This window comes from Delphinus delphis, chromosome 14 (genome assembly GCF_949987515.2).
Source record: "Delphinus delphis chromosome 14, mDelDel1.2, whole genome shotgun sequence".
In the NCBI taxonomy this organism is placed as follows: domain Eukaryota; kingdom Metazoa; phylum Chordata; class Mammalia; order Artiodactyla; family Delphinidae; genus Delphinus; species Delphinus delphis.
The window spans coordinates 86,623,443-86,643,918 of record NC_082696.1 but is presented as its reverse complement, the minus strand read 5'-3'; the positions used below and the strand labels follow the sequence as shown (position 1 = coordinate 86,643,918).

Below are 20,476 nucleotides of genomic sequence, written 5' to 3'. Positions count from 1 at the left end.
TTCATCAGTATTAACAGGTATATATTTTTTTCAGCTTTATTGAGGTATAATTGATCAAAAAACTCTGTAATATATTTAAAGTGTACAGTGTGATGATTTGATATACATAAGCATTTTGAAAAGATTCAAAGTTATGGAGTTTATTAACACTATGGAGTAATTCACATATCCATCACCTTACATATTAACTTTTTTGTTGGGGGTGGAGTTAGTGAAACACAAGTGTTTCTTTTACAAATTTTAATTATACAGTACAGAATTGTCAATTATATTCACCATGTTATATATTAGATTCCTAGAACTTATTCAACTTATAACTGAAAGTTTGTACCATTTTTCAGCCTCTCCCTATTTTTCCCACTCCCCTCCCCCCAGACCCTAACCCTCCAGGGCTCTGGCAACCACCATTCTACTCTCTGTTTCTATGAGCTCAACTTTTTAATTGAAATTTTTTTAGAATCCACATATAAGTGATATCATGTACATCTGTCTTTCAGTCTGGCTTATTTCACTTAGCCAAATGTCCTCCAGTTTCATCAGTGTTGTCACAAATGACAGGATTTCCTTCTCTTTTTAAGACTGAATATTATTCCACTCTATATATGGACACCATATTTTCTTTATCCAATCATCTATTCATGGACACTTAACATTGTTTTCATACCTTGCCTATTGTGCCTAATGCTGCAACAAACATGGGAGTGCAGATATCTCTTCAAATAATAGTTTCATTTCCTTTGAATATTTACCCAGATTTCGATTGCTGGATCATATGGTAGTTCTATTTGAAGTTCTTGAAAAACTTCCATACTGTTTTCCAAAGTGGCTGTACCGGTTTACATTCCCACCAACAGTGCACAAGGGTTCCCTTGTCTCTACATCCTTGCTGCATTTGTTATCTTCTCTTTTTGATAATAGACATACTAACAGGTGTGAGGCAATAGCTCATTGTAGTTTTGGCTTGCATTTCTGTGATGATTAGTGATGTTGAGCACATTTTAATATACCTGTTAGCCATTTGTACGGCTTCTTTGGAGAAATGCCTAACACATTTTTTGCCCATATTTAATTGAGTTATTGGGTTTCTTTTTTTTTGCTGTTGCATTATACGAGTTTCTTATATATTTTGGATATTAATCCTTTATCCAATATGTGGTTTACAAACACATTCTCCCATTCTATAGGTTGCCTTTTCATTTCGCTGATGGTTTCCTTTGCTGTGCAGAAGCATTTTAGTTTGATGTCATCCCATTTATTTATTTTTGCTTTTGTTGCCTTTGTGTCAAAAATTTTAAAAAAATGATTGTCAAGACCAACATCAAGGAGCTTACCCATTATGTCTTTCAGGAGTTTTGCAGTTTTAGGTCTTATGTTCAAATCTTTAATCCATTTTGAGTTGATTGTTGTGATCGTGTAAAAGAGGGGTCCAGCATCATTATTTTGCCTATGGCTATCCACTTTTTCCAACCCCATTTATTGAAGAGACTATCCTTTCTGCATTGTATATTCTTGGCTTCTTTGCCAAAAATTAATTGAATATATTTGTGTGGATTTATTTCTTGGCTTTCTATTCTGTTCTATTGGTCTATGTGCCAGTTTTTATGTCAATACCATACTGTTTTGATTATTATACCTTTGTAATATAGTTTGAAATCAGGAAGTGTGATGCTTCCAGCTTTGTTCTCTCTTCTCAAGATTGCTTTGGCTATTTGGGGTCTTTTGTGGTTCCATATGGATATTAGGATTATTTGTTCTATTTCTCTGAAAAATGCCTTGGGCATTTTGATAAGAGTTGCATATAAACTGTAGATTGCTTTGGGTAATATGAACATTTTAGCAACACCAATTCTTCCAATCCATAAACAGGGAATATCTTTCCTTTTTTTTTTGTATGTCTTCAATTTCTTGCATCAGCATTTTACAGTTTTCAGTGTACAGATCTTTCATCAACTTGGTTAAATTTATTCCTAAGTATATTATTCTTTTTGATTCTATTGTAAATGGGATTGTTTTCTTAATTTCTCTTCTAATACTTTGTAGCTAGTGTATAGAAGCACACTTTTTAAATACTTTGTCTATTTTAAGATGCTAACAAATTAACTTTGAATGCATATAAAAGTTCTATATTTTTACACTTAAAATTTTGGAATATTGGGGCTTCCCTGGTGGCGTAGTGGTTGAGAGCCTGCCTGCTGATGCAGGGGACATGGGTTCATGCCCCGGTCCAGGAATATTCCACATGCCACGGAGTGGCTGGGCCCGTGAGCCATGGCCGCTGAGCCTGCACGTCCGGAGCCTGTGCTCTGCAGCGGGAGAGGCCACAACAGTGAGAGGCCCACGTACCGCAAAAAAAAAAAAAAAATTTGGAATACTAATTGTGGTGTCCAAACCAATCATTCCTCAGGGAGAAGCTGGGAGTTAGGGGTCCCCTCGTTTTGTATGTTGTTATGCCGGGTCTGGGGTTTATGGTGAGGGTGTGTCTCAGCCTTTTCTATCCATTTTAACGTGTATATTTTCTCAGTTACCGATGTGTAGTAGTTATCCAGCTAGTTTCTGGATTTCTCTGAGGAAGAATTGTTCTGTGCATAGCTGTGCATCTGTGGCAGGAGCAAAATGCAGAGCCTCATATATTGCCATCTTGATCCAGAAGTCTTAATGTGCATGAAATCATAATCTTTTAATTATCCAGTATTCCTATGCATGTATCCAAATTTATGTCCAGTATTTCTGATGCCTATCATCCCAGAAGCAGAGAGATGTCATGGAGTCAGAGGAACCTGGATGATATCTGTCTCTTCCTTTTCAATCTTTGGCATATTTGTACACTTCTCCTACTTTTACTCAATCAACAAAGGTATTCAATTTATTGTAGCTTCGTTTATGCATGAAATGGCAATAATCTCACCTACCTCATAAAAATTCCTATGATAATTAAATAAAATAATGACTATAAAGCAATTAGCCCTGTTCCTGGGACATAATAACTGTTCAGTAAATAGTATGTTCTTTCCTTTACACTCTGAAGGTCAAAGGCCTTGTCAGCCTCTATTTCAGTCATTTGGAACTTGCTTAGGATAGAAAATGAGTTTTTCAGTATAGTTAATGTCTACTAAATCATACTATATACTTCTTAAGTTCATATTTTAGATATTATATACTTGCTGGTGTTCTGGAAAGCACAGAACATGTTGCCTTGAACATGATATGACAACTGTTTACAATGTAATGATAACTCTGAAAAGATTTGCACCTATAATTCTGAGAAATAATTTATAGAACTTTATGACATCATTAGTAAAACTTTAAAAATGTATTCTGAATATGTTGTCCACACAGAATTTGTTAGTGAATATATACAAATATGATTCATTTGCACTGTGGGTTCTCAAGTTAGTACATCTTCAAAGGTAATTACCTATACAAACATGAGATAGTTTTTTTAACATTTTACCCTGAAAAGTAATATTTTCTAGAACTATCATTAGTTGACACTAATGCTTCTAAACACTTAGTGACTTTTAAGAAGTGTTAACATAACAATAAAAGCTCAAACTGACAAGGCTAATGTGGGAGCCCTTGCATTCATATCATGCATCAAATGGAAAATTAAAGGTTTGTCAAAATCACCAGAGAGTTTAATTAGTGTCATTTTCAATAAGAAATTGGCTGTGCACTTGAGTATAAAACTCAAGTTATGCTTGCAACCCAGATGGTGATCTTTTACATTCGCCTAAGTGATAGAGTTAAATGTATGTTTTTTTTATAAATGAATACCATTCTGGTATTTGTTCTACTTTTGCTGAAAATGTGAACTCCTTAAGGACAACCAAAGGCACTTAGACTTGGGGCAGGTACTGCAGTTATTTTTATGGATGTAGGATTCCACAGGGAATGTCGTGGAAACCTGTTTCCCTCTTAGCCCTAAGGCGAGGTATATTTAGAATGATTTATTAGAAAGCATTACATAAACGAATTGAATTATATTTCCAATGGGAAGAAAGAGATAGTTTTTAGACTGCCAAAAGTTCTGTGTCTAGGGTTTACAAGAATCTTTTACTAAATTAATTAGAAGGCTTAATGGGAAATACAAAAGCAATTTCTTTTTAGAAAAATCAAATTATCATTTAAAGTTCTTCATATTTCCTCTTTCAAAAATTAAGGAAGATGCCTTTCCCTTTGTTCATCATTATTTATATTACTTTGCTATACTCTATTTAATATAATAAAGTGCTTCCCAAGAAGAATTCACTAAAATTTAATTCAGAAAATGACAGGAAGAAAAGGCTGGTATGTTTAGAGAAAGAGGAGGAAGCTGGGAGTAATGTTTCAGACCAGGGCAATCTAGACAATTGAGCTAGACCCCAACATTCACTCAACTTGTATTCAAAACACCAAGTCAGGAAATGTACAAGACTGTAAGAATAACAGAGCAATGATGTATTCACTGTGGACTGTTTAGACTAATAAATGTGCAAGTTAGCTCTCTGACAGTTGTGTTGTAACCTGAGGTGTGTGTATATATATATATATATATATATATATATATATATATATATATTTACAGTTTAGATCCAAGACTTTGTCCTGAGATCTCTGAACTTCCCTGAAGTATAGAAAGTTACTATCTGAGATCATTTTTATCATAGCATTTGTCTCATCGAATCATACGTTTTCTTTTTAACTGCTGTTTTAATACTTTCTTAAAGTAAGATCTTAGAGAAATGAAACATGTTAAACAAGTAAACATGGAACTGTCCATTTGAAGAGTGGAAACAGGACATGGTTCCCATTAGAGCCCTACCTTATCCACTACAAAGACCTATTAAATTTCATAGAATTTCTTGAACTTTGTCTAGCTCTGAATAAAACTTACCAATATAGTGTACTCTTTCTAAAACTTAAATTGCATGTGAATACTCTGGATAGCTTGTTAAATTTTAGATTCAAACTCTTTGGGATGGGGCCTGTGTTTCTCCATTTCTAACAAATCCCCAGGTGATCCTGATGCTGCTAGTTCATGAACCAAATATTGGTAACAAGAATCTAGTCCAACAATTTTAATTTACTCACAAGGATGAGGACAAGCCAAAGGGTGTTAGAGTGACTTCACCAAGTCTTATAGCAAGAGGACAACAGAATAAAATCACATAGACACTAACTGCCCTGAATTCCAACTTAAGGCTCATTGTACCACCAAGTCTTTGATTTTTCTCTCAAAGGGATTCCTTGGCTGTGGAAGTGTACATATAATAATGCATATGATAAAGACTTAATATCCCTAATGTTTACTTCCAATATAATTTTTATTTACTGTTTTCTTTCTCAAAACCTACATGATTGAATATGGGTCTACAGTAGTTAATAGAGAGAAGATTTTGTTTGATTCCCAATTTAATCAGACATAGAATGTTTTGTTGTAAAGAAAATACACTCTTTAACTGTTATTTCAACAAATCAAACAAGATTATGAAATATAAAAATTGGGATTGTTTCAGTAAATATTAATTTTTATTTCTTCATTGAAAATGTGTCTGGCAGTACTTCCAGGAAATAGGACCACTGAAAAACAGGAAAATAAAACCATTGTCTTAGAAACTTCCTGAAAAGGCACAAATGAATCAATATAGGAAAGAAAAGTACATCAGGGCTAAAACTAGATATGACCAAATTCATGAAACAAGTGAAGATTTCTTAAAGATAATGCAAAGTTCCAAACCCATTAAAAAAGCTAACACTTAATACTACTCCTATTTCCTAAGGTAAAGAAAAGAATGCTGCAAAAGAAATCTAAAGTGTATATTAATAATCATGGTAGTATATTGTACTCTAACTTGGCAAAATGAGGGGTCAAGCATGAACACGTCCAAAAGACTGAGAGTTCTGTGATTCAACATTGCTAAGGACTCTGTAATACTGCATAGGATGTGGGTTTAGTGTTGGTGGTCAAGAGGGGCTGGGAAAGGAAGGGCAGCCCCCTTCCCAACCTGTTTTGCTCTTCTGATTCAGAAAGGCTCACTCTTGCCTGAGTAGTGATGGAAGTCTGTCCTTATACTGGCGATTCAAGGTTTATGGCCCATGACAAATAATGGAATAGACAGAGAAAATACGTAGGAAAAATATGTAGGAGATTCCTAATAAACACACAAATATTGTGGGGAAGAAATAGGGTGTGAAGCCAAAAGGAAATATACCCACAAAAATACAAATTAGCATGAAGAGAATTTTCAAAGGACAAATGATTATTTCCTACCATGAAATAAAGTATGAAAAAAACTCAAAATTCTACATCTAAAACACATAATTTTTAAGAGCAATAACCTTAAGGTATCTTAAGTCTTCATCAAGAGGGTACTGGTTAAATAAATATGAAGCCTCCATACAATGGAATATTAATAAGAATAAAGTAGAACTATATATATTAATGGAGAATAATCTGCAATGATAAAGTGAAACTGTGTGTGACAAATATTACCATTTATGATATGTCCCTTATTTTAAACTTGCGTTTTCAATCAAAGGAGATAAATATTCCCTACAATGACATTTGGGAAATAGATGAGCATTTGGTGGGAGATCCCAACTCAAATCTTATGCTGAAAATCATACTGATGGACCAATCTCTTAATTGCAAATAAAAAGATGAGACAAATACTAGAAGAACTCAAGTAAGTCCCTATTAAACGTGCCACAAATCATACAACCTTTGGAAAAAATATCAGTACACTTGGATACACAAAAAGAAAGCCTTTGAATGTCAAGATCCACGATATAGGGCTTCCCTGGTAGTGCAGTGGTTGAGAGTCCGCCTGTCCATGCAGGAGACACGGGTTCGTGCCCCGGTCCGGGAAGATCCCACATGCCACGGAGCGGCTGGGCCTGTGAGCCCTGGCCGCTGAGCCTGCGCATCCAGAGCCTGTGCTTCACAACAGGAGAGGCCACAACAGTGAGAGGCCCGCTTATCGCAAAAAAAAAAAAAAAAAAAAAAAAATCCACTATATAGTAATTAAATGTTAACAAAAAAATGAGAAAATGTACATAATGTATATGATAGACAAAAGGTAAAACTCTTACTATATAAAAAGCCCCATATAAATTTCAGCTTACACTTGAGGAAATACAGATACACACACACATTCAGTTATTTTCTTTGTTCATTTCCTTTTTGTTTAGAAAACTTCCTTTAGTCCTTCTACACATGATTAGTTTTTCTTCATCTGAGAATGTATTACTCTTTTTATTCTAGAATCTTTTTTTTAACATTTTAGTACTTAACACACATAATTTTATATTCAAAACAAAACCCTTCTCCCTTAGAGTATTTATCCTTCTCAGTCCCAAAAAGTAGAAAAGAAAATACCTGATTTCCATATTACTCTATTCTCTTTTCTGTGTACTCAGAGTTGAACTACATGTTTCACTAACCATGGCATCCATTCCATACCCGATATTGCATTTGCTTTTCTCTAGCATTAATTCTAACATTTTTAAGCTTGCTTCAAATTATCAGGTTGACAACAAAAACTTTTGCTTGTGTTTTACCCTCTGAAACCCTAACATAAACTTTGCTTTTACGCTTTCCCAGGAGCTTCAGATACATATTGAGTGAGAGTTCTTTTCAATCAGTACTGCCTGTGTTTCACCACTGCTCTTGTCTCTTTGGACTAGAAATACAGACTCAAACATCAATCCATGAATGCCCTTCAGAAGCTGTTATCTGTTTTCCATTTGCATGAAATATCTTTTTCCATGCCCTTACTTTCAGTCTGTATGTGTCTCTAGGTCTGAAGTGGGTCTCTTGTAGACAGTAAATATATGGGTCTTGTTTTTGTAACCATTCAACCAATCTGTGTCTTTTATTGGGAGCATTTAGTCCATTTACATTGAAGGTAATTATCGATATGTATGTTCCTATTCCCATTTTCTTAATTGTTTTGGGTTTGTTATTGTAGGCCTTTTCCTTCTCTTGTGTTTCTTGCCTAGAGAAGTTCCTTTAGCAGTTGTTGTAAAGCTGGTTTGGTGGTGCTGAACTCTCTCAGCTTTTGTTTGTCTGTAAAGTTTTTAATTTCTCCATCAAATCGGAATGAGATCCTTACTGGGTAGAGTAATCTTGGTTGCAGGTTTTTCTCCTTCATCACTTTAAATATGTCCTGCCAGACCCTTCTGACTTGCAGAGTTTCTGCTGAAAGATCAGCTGTTAACCTTATGGGGATTCCCTTGTGTGTTATTTGTTGTTTTTCCCTTGCTGCTTTTAATAGGTTTTCTTTGTATTTAATTTCTGACAGTTTGATTAATATGTGTCTTGGCATGTTTCTCCTTGGATTTATCCTGTATGGGACTCTCTGTGCTTCCTGGACTTGATTAAATATTTCCTTTCCCATATTAGGGAAGTTTTCAACTATAATCTCTTCAAATATTTTCTCAGTCCCTTTCTTTTTCTCTTCTTCTTCTGGAACCCCTATAATTTGACTGTTGGTGCATTTAATGTTGTTCCAGAGGTCTCTGAGACTGTCCTCAGTTCTTTTCATTCTTTCTTCTTTATTCTTCTCTGCAGTAGTTATTTCCACTATTTTATCTTCCAGGTCACTTATCTGTTCTTCTGCCTCAGTTATTCTGCTATTGATCCCATCTAGAGTATTTTTAATTTCATTTATTGTGTTGTTCATTGTTGTTTGTTTCATCTTTAGTTCTTCTAGGTCCTTATTAAATGTTTCTTGCATTTTGTCTATTCTATTTCCAAGATTTTGGATCATCTTTACTATCATTATTATGAATTCTTTTTCAGGTAGACTGCCTATTTCCTCTTCATTTGTTAGGTATAAAATAAATGAATACATATGTTCAAAAAAATGTGTTCACAAGTGTTCATAGCAACTATTCACAATAGTTCCATATTGGAAGCAATGCAAATGTGCATCAATTGATGAATGGGTAAACAAGATCATGTATTATACAATATAGTCCTTCTCAACAATTAAAAGGAATTAATTATTGCTATTCTCAATGAAATGGAAGAATCTCTTAGATGAAGCTAGGCATGAAAGTATGCATAATTTATTATTTCATTTATATGAAATTCTAGAAAAAATAAATCTAGTCTATAGTGATAGAAAGCAGTTCAGGAATTGTCTAGGATCAGGGGTGCAGGCTGGAAATTGACTGGGAAGGGGCACAAGAGTCTTTTAGGATAATAGAATGTTATATATCTTGATTGTGGTAGTGGGTACATGAGTGTATACATGTGTCAAAATTCTTTGATCTGTACATTCCAAATGGTTGCATTTTGTTGTATTTAAATTATACCACAATAAAGTTAATTTAGAAATTAAAAGAAAAAAAACAACCAAAAAGAAGCTGTAATCTGGGCATTGCAACATAGAGAAACTTACAAAAAATAGGTGAGCTAAGTAAGATACATATCTATACCCCTTATCCATATCTCCAGATGGAGCTCGTGAGGCAGGAGGTATATCTGATAATTACTGTATTTTGGCTTTTCATAAATAATATATTTTTAATATTTACAGAGCAAATGACCAAAAGTACATTTGGAATGTACTTGCAGTTTTAGTAAAAAGACAGTTAAAAAAATTTATTGAACTATAATAATTAATATAGATGGCAGGATAAGATTTAAAAAAAGAAGAAAAACAGAATAAATAGTCCTAAAATTGACCCATATATAGGTATTAGTGCATAAAAAAATGAGGCATACCAAAACAATCCAGAAATAATAGATACTTTGGTAAAAGTTCTTGGAAAATTGATTATATTTTTGAAAAAAAATATTATATTTCTTTTTATCAATTATAACAAAATATTCACAATGGATTAAAGGACTAAAAGTGTTGTTAATCGTAAAATTGTAATAAATGAGAATATAAGAAAATAATTTAAATATTTCTGTATAAAAGGACCTTCTAAGGAGAGAGGCAAAGCATAGTATCATAAAGAAAAAGGTAAAGAAAAATACAAAAATCTCATAACTTTACAAGTTTTGTAAAGAAATAAGGGTCACACTCTAGACAAGATTTGTAATTTTGCAGAATCTAGTGGATTTTATCCATAATTTTAAATAGTATATAAAAACCAAAAAAGGCAGGCAAGTCAAAAGAAAAATACCGTTAGTCAAAGGCTGTGAGTAAACAAGGCTCACACAAAGAAATACAGGTGGCGAATAATCATATGGAAATGTGTTCAATCTTCATAATAAGCCAGTGAAATATAAATCAAAATAATGACATGCTACTTTTTCCTCATCAAATTAGTCAACACTTTTAAAAAATGATTTCATTTGATAGGATCTAGGGAAGCTGGCATGCTCATACTCTCATTAAATAAGTGTGGTTCCTCAACACTTATTTGGAACACTTTGTAGCTACTGAAAAGTTTGAGTCATGACTCCATGTATTATAATGAAATGGTCCCTAAGATACACTAGGTGAAACCAAAAGTCACTTAATAAGGAGTATGATGAGTTCAACTTCATGTTAAAATAAAAATATTATGAAAAACCATCTAGAAGCATATAGGTAGCATTAAACAATTGTTCTCATAATACTGGGTGTGTGGATATGAATATATACAAATTCATATAAGAAAGAAAATATTTCTTTATTTATATATTTAATGCAGAAGACAAATACCACATTTGCACTACCAAGAGACAGGGTTTTGGAGGTTATCACAGGCAACACATGCAACAGTGCAGACAAGATACATGCCTCCTGCATCTTCTACCAGGGAATTTATTAATTACAACATCTCCTTCTCCACATCAAGTGTGGCTTTCACTATCTAGAATCAAATCCACAAAATGTCAATAAATTATTAGGCTTTCAAAAATGTGTCAAAATATATGCTAGTTGATTTACCTTCATTATATAATTTAATTCTCACAACAACATAAGAGGTAGTTCCTATGATTTCCCTCATTGAATAGATAAAACATGATTTCAGATTGCAAGTAATTTGTCCTAGAGCACACAGAAGGTAACTAGCAAAATTGCTGTTCAATTCTGTTTCTCCCTCCAAAAACATCATTTACTGAGTATCAACCATATTTAATGTGTATCATCACACAATGATCCTGCAGTATAAGAACTGTATTTTACTGATAAAGGAAAGAGACACGAAGGATTTAAATAAAATATCTATAGTCTCACAATGCCAAAGGCTGTCTTTCATGCCTGTGCTTCCTTCCTTTACCATGTCATTGTCAGCCAGGAAGGACCTGGAAGAACTTCCCATTATCCAGGAAGGCACATGAGATTCTCATCCACTATGAATGGTCTTAAACTTCAGGTAACCAAAACTTCTCTGCAGATGACACATTCCACATAAAATAGCATGTGTCAATCACATCATGTCTTATGCCTGAAGATCAGAAGACAGATTCTGAGAGCATTGCTGGTGTCAAGGTTCTCTACATGTACCCATCTCTTGGTACATCCATCCAGTACTTATTTTTCTCCTTGCTGTGTATGGATCCATTTAATCTCCTCATCCTTACACATCCACAGACACCTGTGTGTCCTAAGATCGGAGAGGGGGAGGCAGATGGCAAATCATAAGGCTTCTGAGCTCTTTGGACAATGGTCACTTCCAGGATTTAGTTGATTGAGGACTCCATATTGCAGAAGTTTACGATACCAATAGACAGGGCAGGGGGAGGTGAAAGAGCTATGATTTTTAGTTTTGTTTGGAGCCAGCAAAGATTCCAAAAAAGAAATTCCAAAGGAAAGGTGAGAGGCACTTAAATAATCAGTAAGTGCTGAAATAATGATTCTGAGACCTACAGCAAATAACTTGTTTCCCACAGGATACATCCAAGAGCATATTTGGCCCATTTCACAACGTTTTGGACAGGACCAAATATCAAGGAACTTTTGGTGTGGACCAAATGTCTTATGGATTTTTTGATAGGACCACATATCTGCTAACTGTTTTGTATTTCTTTTAAATTACTTTAAATTTAGTAAAAATTATAAAACTTACATTAATCTTGATCTTACATCTTGAGCTAGTCCATTCTGCACTGCATGAACATTGATACTTATCAATGAAATCTATGCATCTGAAACACAGAATTATGTTTTTAAATAAGTAAGGCAATGAAAGCATAATTTCAAGAGAGTTCACTGTTTAATGTTTTTTTCTTTTCCAGGTCAGGAAAAAAAACCACATTCCCATGAGCAATAGAAGGCAGAGTCTATTTCTACTTTCTTATCCTTCAAGGTGACTGGACTGAAAGAACAAATCAATTCTCATTTTTGCCATCTTACCCATGGCAATGGAAAGGAAGAAAAAAAAAAAACAGCTTGAAAAGATAAAAAAGTATGTCTAGGGCTTATGTAGGAAACTGAAATCAGCTGGGGCCAAATGGCACTGTAGTGAACTACCCATCTTCATCCTCTCTCTCTGGCTTACAAAGTCTGTGGCAAGACTAGGAAAGAAAAATGGTGCTGAGGAAGGCAGCTGTGTGCCTCTTCGAGTCATCCCTCCTTGTCACCTGCATCTTCTAGAAATATCCCCACTCTAGATTTGCATAAACTAATATTCTATCCATGAGCAGAATAGTTATTATACAACTCTATAAAGAGATTCACAAAATGTCTTATCTGCAAATAGGGATGAAAGAACTGGTCTATTTAGGAACATTTTAAATACTAAGTTTGTGGTATTATCCCTCCACAGAACAAATAGAATCTCTCATCATCCTACCTGTTACTACTATTACTACTATTACTTTTAAGATTTTTAAAGTCCAATTAATTCACATTTATTGAAAATTACTTTATGCTAATGAGCAGAAATAAAAGAAGGGCAGAGATAATGTATCAGTGCATTTCATTAATTTAAACGGGCAGCCTCTGTCATCTTAACTGTACTTAGCTCTTGTTTTATGAAAAAGCATAATTAAAATTACCTTTATCAACTTTTCCTTGAGATTCAGTTTTAAATATCATGAGTTAAATTTGCCTTCTTAGATTTAATAATAGAAGAATAAAAATAGCTACCTGCCATGTAGAGGAGGATGTGAGAGGCAGTCATTTGCCTTTGCTTCACAGTGTGCTCCGAAAAACCCACTCTTGCAGTCACAGGTGTAATGATTTATGCCATCAATACAAGTTCCGTCACGGAGACAGGGCTTTGATAGACATTCGTCTATATTTACTTCACAATCGATGCCTACATTAGAAGAGACAAGACAAATAAACAGGCTATTTAAATGCAAAACTCAAAAGTTTGTTCATTATAGAAAATGTCACCAAGAAATCAGGACTCCCTCCATTAAAGATAATTTGACATCTTATAGTGAAAGAGAACATTTTTTCAAGGTTAAACATGTTTAGGTCTCTGAACTCTCAGACTAACTTAAAGTGAATGAGGAAAACAAAGCACAAGCTTAATCTACTTAAAATATTTGTTTTTAGAGTGAGGAGTTGTTTATTAAAAAATATAGGTGAAGTAATGAATTTCATCAAGTTGTCACTGTGAATACTAATTTATACTTTTTTTGGTAATGATCCTTGATAGTCAAACATTTATTATCTACAGGTGTTAAAAGTTTGAAATTTCTATATTTGGTCTTAGTGGGTCAATGATGAATAATGAAATAAGTCAATAATGAACTAAGATTTCTAAATGTAACCTAACTTTGGCTAAATACCTAGTGTTTTTGAAGTGTTTTTGAAGACCAAAAAAAAAGTTTCAAATAAATAGTTTCAAATAAATAGTTTCAAATAAATAGTTTGAAAGACTATCTCAGTATTTGTTTGGATATCAGGTAAAAGTTTGGGGACAGAGTGATTGGCAGATATGCAGCCGTTTCACAAGGTGACATCATAACTTTATTTATTTATATACCATATCAGAACTTCTATTTAAGTGACTGCTATTTAGAGTGGTCACACCAGGAGAGCCTGTGATTTATTGCAAATGAAACTTCCAATGCAAAAAAAATATTTTTGGAAATTCTCTTTAGAGATAATCAGTTTTCAAGTCAAAATTCTATTTTTAATGGTTACATCTTATTTTTTTTTACTGTAACTGTCACTACCTATATAGAACTTTGGATATTAATGATACCATAAAATTAATATATGTGAATTAGTCAAATCTGTATCCATATTTTAAAAGACCATCAAGATTTAGGTTCAGGGTGTGGAATAAACAGACATAACAGACTATATTAGGTTGCAGTAATAATAATAAAAAGGGACCTACTTCTCTATGTCTCAGTGGCCCATGTCACAGGCTTATTTCTCACTAGTATTCCATGGCAAAGGTGAGCTACAGATCCAGTTTATATTATCTTCACACTGGGACCCAGGTTAATGGAGCATCCTCTATCTGGGTGATTGCCATCATTGTTGAAGAAGGAAAAGGGTACTTGGCATTGTTGAAGAAGGAAAAATGTACATACACTGCTCCTTAAATCTTCTACATATATTAATTTGCCAGTCCAAGTCATGTGACCAAGCCCAACATAAATGAGATGGGAATTAATGGTCCTCCCTCAAGAAATGGCAGCTATTTGTGACTATATTAATATTTAGTGCAGACACGATCATTGAAACTTCTCATTGTAAATGAGAATCATTTATTAGTATATCATAGGTTTATTGGAATAATAATGTAAAACCATGTACTTAAAAAACTAGCCCAGGGCCTTGTACACATTTAACATTTTATTATTATCATTTTCTTGAGACAATTTTATCAATACCACTATGTTATATTAAATAAGTGATACAGGTGTTTCCAGAGACATATTATTCCAATTAAGAAGATAAGTGAAAAGTTCTTCTGTAGGACTATGTACAAATGCTGGCAAAATCAGTGATGGAAATTTCAGTTAAGAAGAGGTGGTCTACTTAACACAAAAGTGGGGTTGAGATGCAGAGTTATAAAGAGAATTGTTTAGGGTGCATCCAGTGCTATTTGGAGACAGGAGACGCATCTCCATGGAGGGCAAACATGTGTCAGTGTAGCTGGAGAACACATCACCAACATTACCTGAGGAACTTTCTCATCTGATGCTTTATTCATTAATTAAGCTGTGGTGATACTTTGACCCACCCCAAGTAGCCTCCAGAGAGGATAAGAATGTAATGACTGATTGACCTGAACATTTTGGTCCCTGTAAACACTTATTTATTTATTTATTTATTTTTTCATTTTTAACACCATAGTCCTTGAGCACCATACAAGTCAGGTCCCCTTTTAACTTTTTAACTTCATCTTATTCTACCCTCACTCTTGGTTACTCTGCTGTCTTTGCGCTGACCTCAAATACTTTGTTCCTCTTTTCTAGAATTCTCTTTTCCTAGATATTTACAAGAGTCACTCCTTTATTTCTTCAGGTCTTTATTCCAATGTTGTTTTCTCAAGGAGGCCTATTTGACCACACTATTTAAAATTGCATCCCCTTCCTCACCCATAATCACCATTATCCTGTTTTATGTTTATTTTATCACCATAGCAAACAATCTCCTTCTGGCATTCTATGAGATTTACTCATTTTTCTTTTCTTTTTGTCTTTCCTCCCCATTATAAACTTAGCTCCATTAGGGCATGGTTTTTGTGTCTAGTTCAATATGGAATTCAGTGAAATCTTTTTAAGTAAATACGTCATTGTTGTGAGTGTGTGTGTGTTTATATTTTGTTTTTCATGTCAGTTTTGTTTGTTTGTGGGAATTCCCTGGCAGTTCAGTGGTTGGGACTCTGCGCTTTCACTGTCAAAAGTGAAGGGTCAATCCCTGGTCGGGGAACTAAGATCCTGCAAGCTGCACACGCGGCCAAAAAAAATTGTTTTTTCATTTGCTTATTTTCCTCAGAAGTCTCTGCCCCTTCCCAAGCAAGAACAAAGCAATTCTTGAAATCTCAGTCCTTGCAATGGTGAGACTCAGAATCTGGAATGAGGTGATTCCTCCTAGGTGTGTGTCTGAAGGACTTGTCTTGCCTGTGTAGTCAAGGGGAATTATTTAGTGAAATTTCTATTTTTTTCTATCTTCAAACAGAGAAGTTTCCGTGATAACTTAAAAAGACATGAAGGTGTGGAGAGTGTTGAACTTCAGTTCAAAATGAGCTCCCCGTACATAATTACCAACTGTGAGAATGAAGGAAAGACTGCTGCTTGCAACAACACAGATGGACCTTGAGAGCAGTGAGCTGAGTCAGACTGAGAAAGACAAATCCTGCACGATGTCGTTTGTATGTGGGACCCAAAACAAACAAACAAACAATTCATAGAAAAAGAGAAGAAAATGGTTGCCTGAACCAGAACCAGGGAGGTATGGGCAATAAGGAGAGGTTGGCCAAAGGGTACATATTTTCAGCTGTAAGTTAAATAAGGCCTGAGGATCTAATGTATAACATGGTAGCTAAGTTGATAGTACTGTTCTGTATAATTGAAATTTGTCAAGAGAATAGGACCTAAATGTTCTCACATATACACAAAGGAAAGATAAAAATTCTGAAGTGTTGTATGGGTTAATTAACTATGTGGGAGCGGCCCTTTCACAATGTATATGTATATAAAATCATCACCTTGTGCACTTTAAAAGCTTATAAGTTTCTTTGTCAACTATGCCTTAATAGATCTGGAAAAAAATAGAAATTTTATATCAACACCATAAATGGAAAAGCATTATCTTGTTCCAAAAGTAAAAAGGTAACTCAAAATTAAATGCAATAAAAACAATTACCAAGACATCAAAACTTCAAATTTCTCGTCTGTAAACTGTGGATCAAAATATCTATGTCATAGAACAGTTTACAGATATATGGGAAGTATATATACATTTCTAGGGGCACATAGACGATAATAAATGATATTTATAATACATTATTGTTATAATGACACATTCATTTATCTTCTTCATGGGATTAAAATACGAATGCTTTGACATTGTGTCCACGAATCCAAGCAAATCTAAAATAAATGATAATTAGTATTTATTAGACATTCCCAAAGGCTTGTTCAAAATTTGTCTCAGTTCTTTGCCTGATTTGCCTTATACTATGTCACTTGCTTCCTGCTGCTCATTAATTTATCTAACACATACTTATTGAGCATCTATTTTGTGTCAGCCATAGTTCTGGACTCCTTCCATAGTTGTCTTTGACTTGGTGTGTATCATCACAGCCTACCTCCATCATAGTGTAACAGATATTTCCCAATAACTTAATGAGCATTGTGGATTTTGTTTGTCAAGAGAAGAAATAGTACAAGAAAGTTTTGCTTTTTGTTGTCTGATCTATTGTTCTTTCCTGCTATCCAGTTGCTTGCCTTGTGGCTACAGTAATTTATATTTGGGATGATTTTTAATTGGCTATTCTAAAATTAGAGTTCTTAATTTCATTCATAACATAGGCAACTCCTTTTCTAAGCAGAGTAGATGGTTACCTGTGTAATTTGGGGGACTTTCCATGCCCCTGCCTGGGTCAAAACCCTCTTGACCAGATTACCTCAATGCCTGTCTCTGTATTAGAGATTTTCACATCAGAAATAAAAAATCCTTTGCAGAAATAAGCCATTGAAGTATATAAATTGAGAAGCATGTTCAGTAAGATATTTACATGCACCAACACCATTATGACAAATAATATATGTAAATAAATACATCTTTATCTCTCTGTATGTATCATCTATCTGTCTAACTAACTCTTCTCCAACCTCTGGTCCTTCCCTTACTTTCTCTCCAAGCCTTCTTCACCCAACTTCTCCCCACTGATTAGTCTTATATGTTGAAAAATTTCCCAAAACGACTTTTCTGATTCCCAACCCTTTTCATTTCACATGTGTTATCCTAACAAAGTACTTTATGGACCCTTTACTGCATACTGAAATAAATGTTGTCTTCTTAGCCTCTGGGTCAACCTTGCCTTTCTTACCATTCCTCTGATGTTGTCAACTACTCTAGTCCCCTAGTTTACAAACCTGATTGAATAATAGAATCACCTGTGGAGTCTTTAAAATTATAACTTCCCAATTCTGAATCTCTGGGAAGTAGGCCTGACAAACTTCACTAAGAAAACATTTCCAGCTGGTTCTAAAGCACAGGTAGATGTGAAGACCACTGCTTTCATAAAACTAGATTAGAATTAAACATTATGTTTTCTTATATCCATGTTTACTCCTGATAATTCTGCCTGGATTGTTATGTCACCATTTCTGCCTATTTGGTAATTGCAATCATTGTTGCTTTTGTTGTGGTCATCCATTTACAATGCTTGGTGTTGGCTTATTTATCTCTTGTAAAAATAAAATACAGCGTGTGTGTGTGTGTGTGTATGTATGTGTGTGTGTGTGTGAAAAAAGACATATCAGTGGTCACTTGGGGATGTGGAGGGGTGGAATGTGGGGGAAAAAAGGTGCTTTATAAATGAGGCATAAAAACACTTGCAAGTGGTGTATATGTTCCTTTTCTTTATTGTTTTGGCAGTTCCATGGGTATATGCATATTTCAGAACTTATATTGTGCTCTTTAAGTATGTGCAGTTTACTGTGTGTCCATTGTATTTAACAGAGCCATTAAAAATAGGCTAAGAACAGATGCTTGTCTCAACAAATAAATGTAGCAAAGAACAGAAAAGTCAAGTACAGTATGATCTCTGTCAGTTGAATTTTCCTATAGTTTACTTCCCTCAAAAAATATATCCCAGTTCTTAAAAGAGATGGGACTCAATAAAAGGTAAAAAAAAAAAAAAAAAAAACGGCAAAGCCATCAGCAGGGTGAGCTCCAGCTAATTTTCAATTGTGAGACACTAGGTGCACGGTGCAGACATGCTAGGATGTTTGTTCTTCCTGCCCCATATTTTAGAGAGGATATTAAACACCCCCATTAAATGCCTGTAAGTGATGGCCAGAGTGCAGTTTAGAGAATTACGGCTGTGATCTTTAATATGGTTGTGCCTTTGTAAAGAGTCTCGCTCAGAATTTCCAGGGTAATTTTGGAGTCAACGTTTTTTTTTTTGTTTTTTGGATGATATATATGTCTAACTCACCTCAAGAATATATCCACATACTTGAAGTTAGGGACCAGCTGGTGTAAATTTGTGTGGTTATCTCCTGACCTAACCTTTTAGCTTCTTTTTGCTTCTTGATTGTAGTTAAACTTCATCTTGCCTCAGGGACTTTGTATTTGCTGTTCCCATGTTTTGGAAATATTATTAGCAGAAAAAATTTCCATAAATGATTCCTTTCTACTCTTTGGCACTCATCTCTTAAATATATTTTTTCCTTGATTGTCCTATTAGCCTAATTTAGTCCCAATTTATCAGATTACCTTATTTCTTTCACAGAATAATAATAAAAACAAATATTAAATAAATAAAAAATAAAGCCTGTTTTTAATTCCAGTCCTACAAAAATTCTAACTTAATAAATTTCCACTGATATCTCCTAATAAAAATAGCTAACAACATTTAACAATTTATAGTTAAACTATATTTGCTTGAATTATTGCCTTATCTTTCATAGCTGATTATTAGTTATTTGGTGACAGAGCTTATACCTATTTATTTTTACTTTATACAAAATGCCAAATAAAAATATTTTCATGTTGTCAATGATCAAATAACCTGCCTATTTCCTGTTGAATACATCCAAATAGTGGTAACATTTTAAAAATGATTATAACTTACATAAGATAATATTTACAAATGACCTAGTAAAATTAATACAAGCACATAATAATCACATAATGAACTTAGGAATCAATGAGTTTGAAAATTCAAATTGCCACTTGTAACCATTTTGAATTGGTTCAAAATAATGGAATAAGAGCCTCTTTAAACCAAGATGAGAATTTTATAACAATATATTTTATTATTATCGATACTTAAAAGAATTTGACTATTATATACAATGCTTCCATTTTGGTCCTCTGGTACATGACATTCTTTAAGGAATAATCTAAGGAAACATATGATCTTGTTCTTTAAAGGTAGTTCCATAAAAAATTATAAGGTGTTCAAAAAAACAAGAGAAACAAACTATCATCAGTGGAATGAGACCTAAACGTTATGTAGAAGTTGAAATTATCAGAGAGGGAATTTAACATATGACTAATATGTAAAAATAGTGAAACAGTTGGACATATGAATAGGAAAAGAGAGAAGAAAATTATTTTTACAATATTTAAATGGAAATACTAGATGATACAAAGATAAAACCATGTGAAATAAAGTTTGAATTTATATTCCAAATGCCATAAAACAAGTATAATTAGATTACATATTGATCTCAAGAGGCACCCCCCATGTTATTAAGTGTTGAATTGGCAGTCAATAAGTATGTGATCTATCAAGTACTGGATTAAATAAGCACGGATTAAGCATTTAATTAACAACCATTTTGCTAATATTCTCATTGTTTGGAAAGATTTTATGGGGATATTGTGCAGCCCAATGTTTATTTTCAAAAGCTCTCCAAGGAACTTTTACTGATGCTTTATTTTTCTGTGAATAA

At 33.9% G+C, this 20,476-nt stretch overlaps 1 protein-coding gene across 1 annotated transcript in view; it reads right to left on the bottom strand.

The window, feature by feature from the left end:
- The window catches only part of EYS (eyes shut homolog), a 1,667,443-nt gene that overhangs the window by 1,062,022 nt on the left and 584,945 nt on the right, over positions 1-20,476 (bottom strand). Inside the window, exons 18-19 of the mRNA XM_060030409.1 lie at positions 13,017-13,188; positions 11,995-12,073 (exon numbers count right to left, since the gene is read on the bottom strand). Coding sequence (XP_059886392.1) covers positions 11,995-12,073; positions 13,017-13,188 — 251 coding nt within the window. The remainder of the gene's footprint in view (positions 1-11,994; positions 12,074-13,016; positions 13,189-20,476) is intronic.